At 37.7% G+C, this 9,988-nt stretch overlaps 1 protein-coding gene across 1 annotated transcript; it reads right to left on the reverse strand.

The window, feature by feature from the left end:
- Positions 1–4,081: 4,081 nt before the first annotated feature.
- LOC147901271 (bidirectional sugar transporter SWEET16-like) lies at positions 4,082–5,873 on the reverse strand. Its single transcript, XM_087375994.1, has 6 exons — positions 5,814–5,873; positions 5,556–5,592; positions 5,137–5,347; positions 4,875–5,033; positions 4,638–4,757; positions 4,082–4,530 (listed from the first exon to the last, which is right to left on the reverse strand). Exons 1-6 carry the CDS (start codon positions 5,845–5,847, stop codon positions 4,264–4,266), a joined length of 828 nt encoding a protein of 275 aa, XP_087232120.1. The 5' UTR covers positions 5,848–5,873; the 3' UTR covers positions 4,082–4,263.
- Between the last annotated feature and the right edge of the window lie 4,115 nt (positions 5,874–9,988).

Below are 9,988 nucleotides of genomic sequence, written 5' to 3' on the forward strand. Positions count from 1 at the left end.
TTTGCAAGCTACTTCAGACATTGCTTGCAAAAAGAAATATCATTGCATCATTGAGAAACAAGGCAAACAATTTAAACTGCATTGGGAATGGTTTGTAGCTTAATTCATGCATTTTATAAGGATTTCATTCATTTATGGGGTACATACAGGCACTTTAGAGTCTTTCCAAACTATGGTAAATCATGCTACATGGAAGACATGCAAGGTTTAAAGGTGCCTAAGAAGGTTTTGGGCCAAATTCCCATCCTAGCACATAATACATGTGTTTTAATTTTTGCATCAATGGCTCAACATATGGATTGACATGCTTAAATCTGCATTCCATGGATGAACATTAAGGTTGCTAGATGATGGAAAGACATGGAAACATGTGGAGAAAAAGTGGCTAGAATTCATTTATATATAAGTTATACACTTGATATATACAAATGAGATACAAATACTTACATGTAGGCTGATCTAGTGTAGCATATAAGTGGACCACACAATTGGCCGCACAAAGAACATTAAAAAACTCATGATATATAGCATAAATAAAAGAAATAATATTTAAAAAACATATAAAGTAAAGGTTAAAGCTCTACTAATTTATCAATTTTAGGCCTTTTAGAGATCTAGCCAGCTTGATTTAGGAGTACTTGTTCTTATAGATATAGATAGATTTGTATTCTAAGTATAAAAGTACCAAACTTGTTTTATATTGTTATCTATGTGGAAAAACATTGTCGCATACATGGTATATATTCTTACCACATGGCACTTCACTTTACCATGTTGTAAATATACAACTATTGTGAGGTGAAATAGTTTACCATATGGGAATTTACTATAACCATTCCCCTTTTTAATTTGTGAATTGACAAAATTTTGAGATGATCTTAGATATACGTTTGACTTAAAACCAATTAGATCAAAGTAAACCACTAGTATTGATCCAACAATTTAAATCTCCCATGAAACCTTGACCATCTTTATGTCAATATAGATTTTGTAGACATTTGCTGAGATAAAGTAGCTTTAAAAGTCCTTCCATCTCTTTCCATATAGATGCACAATGCAGCTGTGAGCCAGAATATTAGGTAGTTATCTCAAGTCTAGTATCATCACTAGTCCAAACAATCTCTTTAGCACACCCGTGTATGCCCATAAGTCCTCTTTTCTTAATTTTCTTGATATTGCTAAAGTGTAGGCAATGTAGCTTAGTTGACTATAATCTCCTAATGAGTTGTGTGTTAAGGTCCTCCTAGCATGTTCTCACTTTGGTAAAAGTCAAGGATCCAATTGCACTCTTCATTAGTAAGGGTCCTCTAGCATGCTTGTTCTCTTGGTAAAAGGTTTTCCTTGCATGGGTGCTCTTTCTATAAAATTCAAAGAACCATTTAGATGCTTCATCAATAAAAGACAAAGAACCATTTAGATGATTCTCATGGGAGGAGAAGCTTATTTTGATTGGAATTTGTTTATCTATGTCAAAATAATGTAGAAACCTCAAAGGTGCCTAAAATTCCCCCCTTCTCTTTATACTTAGGTAATTTCAATTTAGCAAAGTTTCTCAATATCCAAGTTCTTATAGCTTTGTGGGAACTATCCTATTGCACATTTGGGACAATCCATAGAAGTACTCTTTTCTATGAGTGAATTCGTGTCCACTGTCCCTTCTATGGATAAAGTTCCATAAATAAGGATAAATTAGGGTCCATAAAGACTTCTTAATGTGGTGGATTCTTATGCTTGTAAGTGCTCAACACTTGTTCTATTCCTTGTCCCTCCCTAAGTGTGCAATAGCCTTTGATGCAGCATATTGCAAAGATAGTGGGAAATGATAATGATCTATGAAGATCGTGACTAATCAAGGTGATGTTTGCAAATGATGGGAATGGTACTTTTTAGATCAAATATTGTATAAGGAGTAGGTTTTAGCTTTTTGGAATCTATCGTAATGTAGGGTCAGCTCTAGTCATACTTCAAGCAAGATGATCATGAAGGAGAAAAGAGCAATGCATTTGCGAAGGATACCAATCATTGTATGACTCATTTTGGGCACCTTACCCTTACTTTGCACTTTGCAAAACCTTACCCTTACTTCCTTCCAAAATATTTTTCCTAGTCCTTAAACTAGAGAAGGGTTTGTAAATAAGTAATTGTAAATGGTGTAAGCCTAATGCAATGGGTCACATACTCATGGGATTAGCTCCAATTTTCTTTCTTGCCATCATGAGAGAATTGCAACTTCTTTAGGATTAAAAATTATGAAAATTAGTTATTGGGTGTGGTGTTTGGTTTCATTGTTGGGGTTGCATCTTGATCTCTCGACATAACTATGTGGGAGTGGTGCCAAATTGTTCACCCTACACTATCATTGTATGCCTGGGTTTGTATCCTATGGAGAGGGTAGGCAAGGGATGTTCAAGATTATAACCATAGGGGGATGAAATATTGTCACTTTCCCTAAGGGTGGGGTTAAGAAACTGTAAGGTCAATGGAGGGAGTTAAAGGGAGGTCAAGAGAGTGTAAGTTGGTTGGGAGAAGCTCTAGGATTGGAGGGAGGCATTGGATTGAGTAATAGTGTAGGGTTCGAGGAGGGTATGGATCACCATGACCACAGCTCTAGTCGATGCCCCATGCTCATAATCAACCCCTGACGCTTGGCCATGAGAAGAGGGTACAGGGAGGCAATGTGAAGCTGATAGTTGTAGGGTTAGGATTAGGTGTAGGTGACAGGAGATGCTTAAAAACATTGACGGTGATGTGAAGGATATGGTAAGTGTGAGGGATAACCTAGAGGCTGATCCTAATGTAGAGGCTGGTCCTTAGGGTGTGGGTGAGTTGATGCTTAGAAACATTGACTACGAGTGAAGGATATAATAAGTGTGAGGGATAACCTTGAAGCTGGTCCTTAGGGTACGGGTGGAGCTGATAAGGATAGAGCATGCCACTATCTACTTGTCTTTCATGGTATGTTGTGAATGGCATTGATGGGGTCTAGAGACATATGATTGGTGTAAGTAAGGAATTATGCGAGCGCTGTGATTGGTGAAAAGTATGTCAATGATACAACAAATGCAAATGATGTGAAGTATGCAAAGCTTGTGGAGGACACCATGTAGAAAATGCTATATTCTATGAAAAGCAACATGGGCAGATGGGCATGACAAGACATGGCTTTTATACTAGAACAATCTGAGAGCCTTTTCATTCATGCGCTCTCCTCTTTACACATGCTCCTAGGAGATTAGTAATTGTATTACCTTAATCTCTATCTCCCATACCTTATTCAATGTTACCATGATGCTAATGAAAATTTATAATGGAGTGTTATCTTCACATAGTGTACAATACAAAATATATCACATGGTAGCTACCATTAATCACATTGACTTCTTGCTATAGAGAGTGTAATAGTTAAACAAAGTCAAGTTGGGCTTGCTGACTCAAAATAAGCTAGTGAGCTAAATGATGGATAGCCATAATCTTCTCTTGATATGTATATTAAGCTTTACATTACATATTCTTAGTCTCTAAAGAGCCTAGGCTTGCAAATACATAGGTATAGGAGTAATGGAGTTAATTGTGCACCCGGTGATTAAGTGCCACCATACTACTTCGTGAGGTGAGACTCATATCAACAATTTCAGCATGATTATTTGTACTCTTGTAAGCTACTTAGCTTGCTTGTTAAAAGTCAATCGTTTTGTTACTACTCTCAAGCAAATTCTATCATTAAAAGATATATATTTTATTGCCTTTCAAAATTGCAAAGCTCGATCCAAGAAAGCCACGTGAATGACATTGTAATTTATTCCAAGTTTTCCATTCTGTTTTGTAACGAAAGGATTGAAGTTTATCATTTGTCGTGAAAGTGGGTTTGTTTGTCAACAAAACTACGTGGGTTCGTCTGTCTCTCCCCTTCTGTGAGAACTTTGCTGTGAAAACTATACTCTCAACTTCCACTTCAACCCAAACCTGTGGCTATGCCACGGGTCAACCTGCTAGTCATTGTAAATGCAAACCAAAACAACCTCATCATCACATATACTTTCTTGCACAGGTTAGTTAGCAAGAGGAGACACGCGCTTCCATTGAAATATAGCACACTTTATTTGAAGAATACAAAAGCTTGATCGATACATCTTCAGGTTTTTGTAAGAAAACCACGTACTGATTACGCATTCTACGAAAAGGCGCGTCTTCGTTGTCTGTCTGCTCCTTGCGACAGGACTCCTTCAGCTACCATCAAACTTTGGCGTGGACTTACAGTACTTACTACAGTACTGTTTGTGTAGGGACGAAGATCTGTAGATTATCATGTACTCCTACGTCGACAAGAGAGACGGGCGGCTGTGAAGCCGACAACTTGCTGCTGGTGCTTCCGATGGCTATGATCTCAATCTTTTTCAGGGACTCGCCTTGTTTCGAGCTAAAACCATCCAGAGTTTTGTCCATGACCTCAACCTGGACGCCATAAATTCTGTAGAAAATGTAGAGTGCAAGCTGAGCTCCTCCTAAACTGGAGCCGATAGCATTTGGTATCTACAATTGAGAGAGAGAGAGAAATCCAGCGTCAGACTATCGTATACGATGCAATCTGAGTAGAATAACCTGTAGAGTTCAAAGAATCTGTGCAAGGACCAACTTACCGCGAGAAACAGATCTTTTATGGACAATGCATAGCCTAGCCAAGTTGCTCCGTTCAGAAATAAGAACAATGACAAGGTAAACGGCATGTATTGGACACTTCTCGTTTTGATTACCCGACGCTGTAACAAACCGGAACAACCATCATTACCGTGAGACTCACGTTCGAAGCACAGGATGCTGCAGAAGACATGCAACAAAAGAAAAAAGATCCAATCTTCAAAGTCTCGGTATCTTACCATAATACTCAAAGGAGCTGCAGTCGAAAAGACGGACGTGATAGTACACAGTATGCCGAATACGACAATAGGTTCGTTCCCATGCGCTAGTCTCAATGTCGATACTATAGTTGCAGCGTATGAAGTAATGATCGCCACCAAAATGCACGCAGTTTTTTTCTGTGGGAAAGCTATGTCAATACAATTTGGACCGTAGTTTCCGGAAACCTTGAATAGTAGAAGTCACTTCAGAAAAAAAAACATTTGGTAGGAAGTCCCATACCCGTTGGGAATTGCTCCCGAACACGAGATACAAAGAGATATAGAACACTTGGAAAGCGCAACTTGTTGCGCTTATTATAATTACAAACGTTCCACCTTTCTTGAGCATCCCATAATACGCCCAAAACATGCTTGAGAGGAGGCTAAACAAGTATGGCTGAGGAGAGAATGCGCCGGTAGTCTTTCGCCGGAAGATGAGCCAAAAGGTGGGCCTGGAAAACCGACAAAAGGTGTAGAAGGTGTCCGGGTGTAAGTGCGGCTAAGTTGTCCGTGAAAAATACGTAGAAACAACAACAATTGTCAAATACAAATTGGTATCTTGGCTAAGCTGTCTAGAAACAACACCAGTTGTTGGAGCTTCCCAAAAACTTTAAATAGAAATTGGTTTCCTGTAATAAAAGCGTGATCAGGCAGACTCACATAGGAGAGAGGAGACCCAGAATCGCGGTTGCATTCCCTGGGCCAAAACAAGAGAGTAGAAGAATCAAGAAGTGTTCGATAGCAACTGTTCTTATGAATAAAATGACTTTTGTGCTACTGTTTGTATTTTTTGGTGGGGAGTGTGTGTATATTATTGTGTAGTTAGAAAGCGATACTTTAAAAACTGTACGAGAGTAAGGCAAAGAGACATAAGTCCCAAGACCGTTATAGCGCCTGCTGAAAACGAGATCCGCATACCTAAGATACCCAGAGCGAAGCTAAGGATAGACATGTTTCCTTGTTTGGGGGGGGGGGGGGGGGGGGGGACGTGGTGTGGGTAATGCAAACGTTGAAAGCACGAGTGGGGCAATTTACGAGAGCCTTTTAAGTTTCAGGAGTGGCCGGTTGACAATGCTTTCGACCAGGCGGGAGGGCTTTATAGGCTTTTGCAGCGGTGCTGGAAACATTGAATTTGGAAATGCGATGAATGGAATCAGTACAAGAGCGCCAGCCAGGGAAGCATTTCCTTAGTGCAGGCGACATGAGATGGAGATGTACGTATTGGTACGTAACAGATACTGATCTGATCCAATCCGTTGTGTATAATAATATGTTGTATTAGTCCAAATGAGCTACATATGGGAACGTAACTGATAGTGAGACTGATATAATCCAATCTGTTGTGTATAGTAATATAAGTTCAAATCTGTTATGATAATTTGTTTGGGAAGGTGCCATGCATGTAAGTTGAGTACTCATACTGACTGCGCCAACCTCAACTACATGACAAGCTCGCCTGGCGTGCACAATCTACCTTTGTCAACTTGCCCACCTTGTAAAACTTGTAAGCCTTTGCATCATTGCCTCTTCAACCTTTCCATCCCTCCACCTAGCTTCACCCTCTCCACACATTCTCCTACCTCATACCCCTATACGCATGTTGGCCTCTCATTATATCTCAATCTCATCTAGGTTTTTCACTAGACTCATAGACCCTTCACTCTTTCCAAGATTTTATAAACTTTCTTTTCTTTCTTTCTCCTTGCCACTATCCACCATCTAGGCACAAACATTTTGAACCCAACTCCTCCCCCCCAAAACACCCCTCCGGCCTTCCCCCACCCTCTCCCAACTTCTTTTCCTAAGCATAACAAAGATATCCTCCGTAATTTTAGTCCTATTCACGAAGCCAACACAGGCTCTTTATCCTGTCATACCTAGTTAGACATGACCTCATGCTTACCTTGTCCATCTTGGATATGCAAGAACCTAGGACTTCGCGTCCCTCAAACGAGAGCCATGATCCATGCCCTAGATAAAGATCAAGCTAACTAAGATTGTGGGTAGCCTTCAATATAATTGAGTATATTCCATATGTATCTTCGTGCATGCATATTGCTACACTTAGCTTGCATATCTTATTTAAGGAAGTGGCACAAGGAAAGTGAGGCTATTTAACAATTTCTAGCATGAAATCACGACTCTATTCATTTCTCTCATCAACTTGAGGCTCTAATTAGTTATTTCTAGCATGAATATCATGGATAGCATTTGTCTAGAAGCCACCCATTCTAGTCAAATTATATCCGATCATTTCTCAACCATCTTGAACTAGCCCCTACTTAACAAAGCACCATTCATCATATTTCTTTCCATAGCTACTAATTATTGCCTTATAAATGTTTAAACACAATATAGATCATGATTGAATTCTAGCATGAATATCATGGATCAACTTGAGACTAATCATTTGTTTAGAAGGCACCCATTCTAGTCAAATTATATGTTATCATTTCTCAACCATCTTGAACTAGCCCCTCTTTACTAAGCACCTTTCAACATATGTTATTTCTTTTAGTAGCTACTAAATATTACCTTATAAATGTTTAAACACAATATAGATCATGATTGAATTTTTATACATTCTAATAATCTAAACATCTTATTCAAGCACCACCAACAAGCCTTTCACCAACTCACCCTTCACCTAAATATCAAACCATAATTTGAGTTAGGGCTAGAATAAAATAGTATGATGAATAAGCAACAATAAGATTTTAACTGATCAAAGGATTGTAAACACTCACTTAAGACCACATCTACTAGAAGCTAAGAAAGTGAGGGCGTGTATTAAAGTCAATTGAATAGAAGTTAGTGATACTAGTTGCTTCCTTATCTAAAGTTATCTCACTCTAATACTAGGACACTAAAATAGTACTCCATCGCCTTTATCCATGCACAAATTGTCTAACATGCCAATTACTGGTCTACATTAGTTTTCAAATCAAAATCTACATGCTTCTCAATGTCTCCTTTGACAAATATACAAAATGGATCCATGAAGCTTAATTTACTAAGTGGGTTCTTTATAAACTATACAACTACGATCCATCCATGCCCAATTATGCGAATGCAAAGGATTGGCTTGTCAAAATAAAAAATTATTTTTACAATGACTACTTTTTGACCCTCACTCCATTTTAATATTGGATAAAGTGGAAAATAATACCATATGTTAAAGAAGTTCTTACAACTAGTACAAGTACCTACCTTTTCACAAGAAGCAAATAAGCCACATGGTAAAACAAAAGGGCCACTTGAATCCCAATAAGTCACTAGATGAAAAGCCCATGAAAAGAGTTCATAAAATAAGTAAAAGTAGAAAATATATGTATGAGGTCGTCCACCAGCTGTTGCCTTATTTTATGACTCCTTTGGTTCAAATTTTATGCATGATCCATCATAAACAAAAATACTTAAAACATCCTAAGCATACTTAAATGTCCCAATCACCTAACTTATTTTTTATATACTAAATACCTCCCAAGCATCTCCCAAGCATCTAGGTTATTTTAGATCCATACTTAATATCTTGCATGTTTAGACCTATTTTTGGTGATATAATAACCTTAATTGGTTAAGGATTAAGGTGCACCAATATGACATGAAAATAATGTTTTTATGGATGGATTGAATTTTCCACCTAATAGTTCAACCATCAAAATTTCTTCAAGAACACTAAATGACTAAAAACTAACATATAAATTCCATTTTAAATACCAACATGCTTTTAAAAAGAATTCAAATTTAAAATTAAAGTATTCATTTTTTAATCAGTTCATCCTTGACAATATGCCATACATGCATGTTGGACTTTAGCAGTGGCACCTTTGCACATGCATGTTGCACCTTAATCCTTAACCAATTAATTGAAAAAAAAAGATGCTACCCTTGTTCCTCAACCTTAGAGACTTTGGTATTCATATACTAATGTGTATTATGTAGGGTGTTTGCTTCATTTGATATAAATATGGTCTATAGTTTTTCCCATTAAATTCCACTTGCAAATGCCCATCTTGTCTATAGAAGATTCTCAAAAGGGAAAATGTAAGAAGAAACCCAAAGCAAACATTGGGACAACGACATCAAGTAGCTAGTGCAATATAAGTAGGATAACTACATGGAACTAATACTTCTTAAGAGGGCTACATAATTATATCCATAAAGAAATTCATGTCATGATTACTCTTGTGATAAGGTGGGTCTTTCATATAAACAAAGAAATTCATGTTATGATTACTCTTGACATGGCCGTGCACACTATTTATAGGCCATCTAGATTCTATTCTAAGATTAAAGCTTCTTTCTTTGTGCAAGCACATATAATCATAAGTGTGTCCCACACCATAAAAGAGAAAGAATTTAGCATCCTTTTACCATGTTCTATCTTCCTTGATGCTAACATAACATGTAATGGACACAAACACCCATGATTATAATTATAGATACTTTTTAGTTCAAGACAAAAGAGGCTTGTCGAAGTTTTATGAAGAAGACGGCTTTGATAGTGATGTGGCATAGGGGTTCACATGATGCTTACAAACTGTGCTTGGCAAGAGCTATGTGCTTGGGTGGCACTACTGACTGTGCATGCTTATGTGGTAGTTAATCAATCGTGAACCTAAACCTAACCATGGTCTAGTGTGGGTTGAGACTTGGGTCTACATGCCATGTGGCAAGCTATTGAGACCATTGACCACAGCTTGACTAATCAAGGTTAGCTGGATGGGATGCTCAACTCTTGAAGTTTATTAGCTATATCTTTTTTAAAAACTTAATTGAAATCAACAAATAGTTCATGATTATTAAATCCTTTTCATGAATTTGAAAAGATTAGTAAACTTCACTTTTTGGTTTTCGATGGACCGATTGAAATTACGCTCTTTTTTTAAAAGTGCAAAGTGTTGGTGTAGGTGTCAAAAGTACCATCGGTAAAAATCCATCAGTATTAGTTTTGGTATATACCAACACTTGTAAAACATTGATATATACTGACATTGGTAAACTGTCGGTATATACCAAGACTACACATAAGCTTTTTTTCTTTTTGTGGGGCAGAATAGGGCTTGTTTCAACCACATTTTGCCCCACTA

Source organism: Dipteris shenzhenensis, chromosome 6 (genome assembly GCF_047967505.1).
Source record: "Dipteris shenzhenensis isolate YYH24624 ecotype China chromosome 6, Dip_SZ_1.0, whole genome shotgun sequence".
NCBI lineage: Eukaryota > Viridiplantae > Streptophyta > Polypodiopsida > Gleicheniales > Dipteridaceae > Dipteris > Dipteris shenzhenensis.

Bases quoted from the DNA above. Each gene is read 5' to 3' on its own strand.
- LOC147901271 (XM_087375994.1), bottom strand. From the start codon at position 5,847: ATGTCTATCCTTAGCTTCGCTCTGGGTATCTTAG. The intron at 5,593-5,813 runs GTATGCGGATCT...GTTTTGGCCCAG, and splicing joins CTTCGCTCTGGGTATCTTAG to GGAATGCAACCGCGATTCTG. The intron at 4,758-4,874 runs GTAAGATACCGA...GGTTTGTTACAG, and splicing joins CAGCTCCTTTGAGTATTATG to CGTCGGGTAATCAAAACGAG.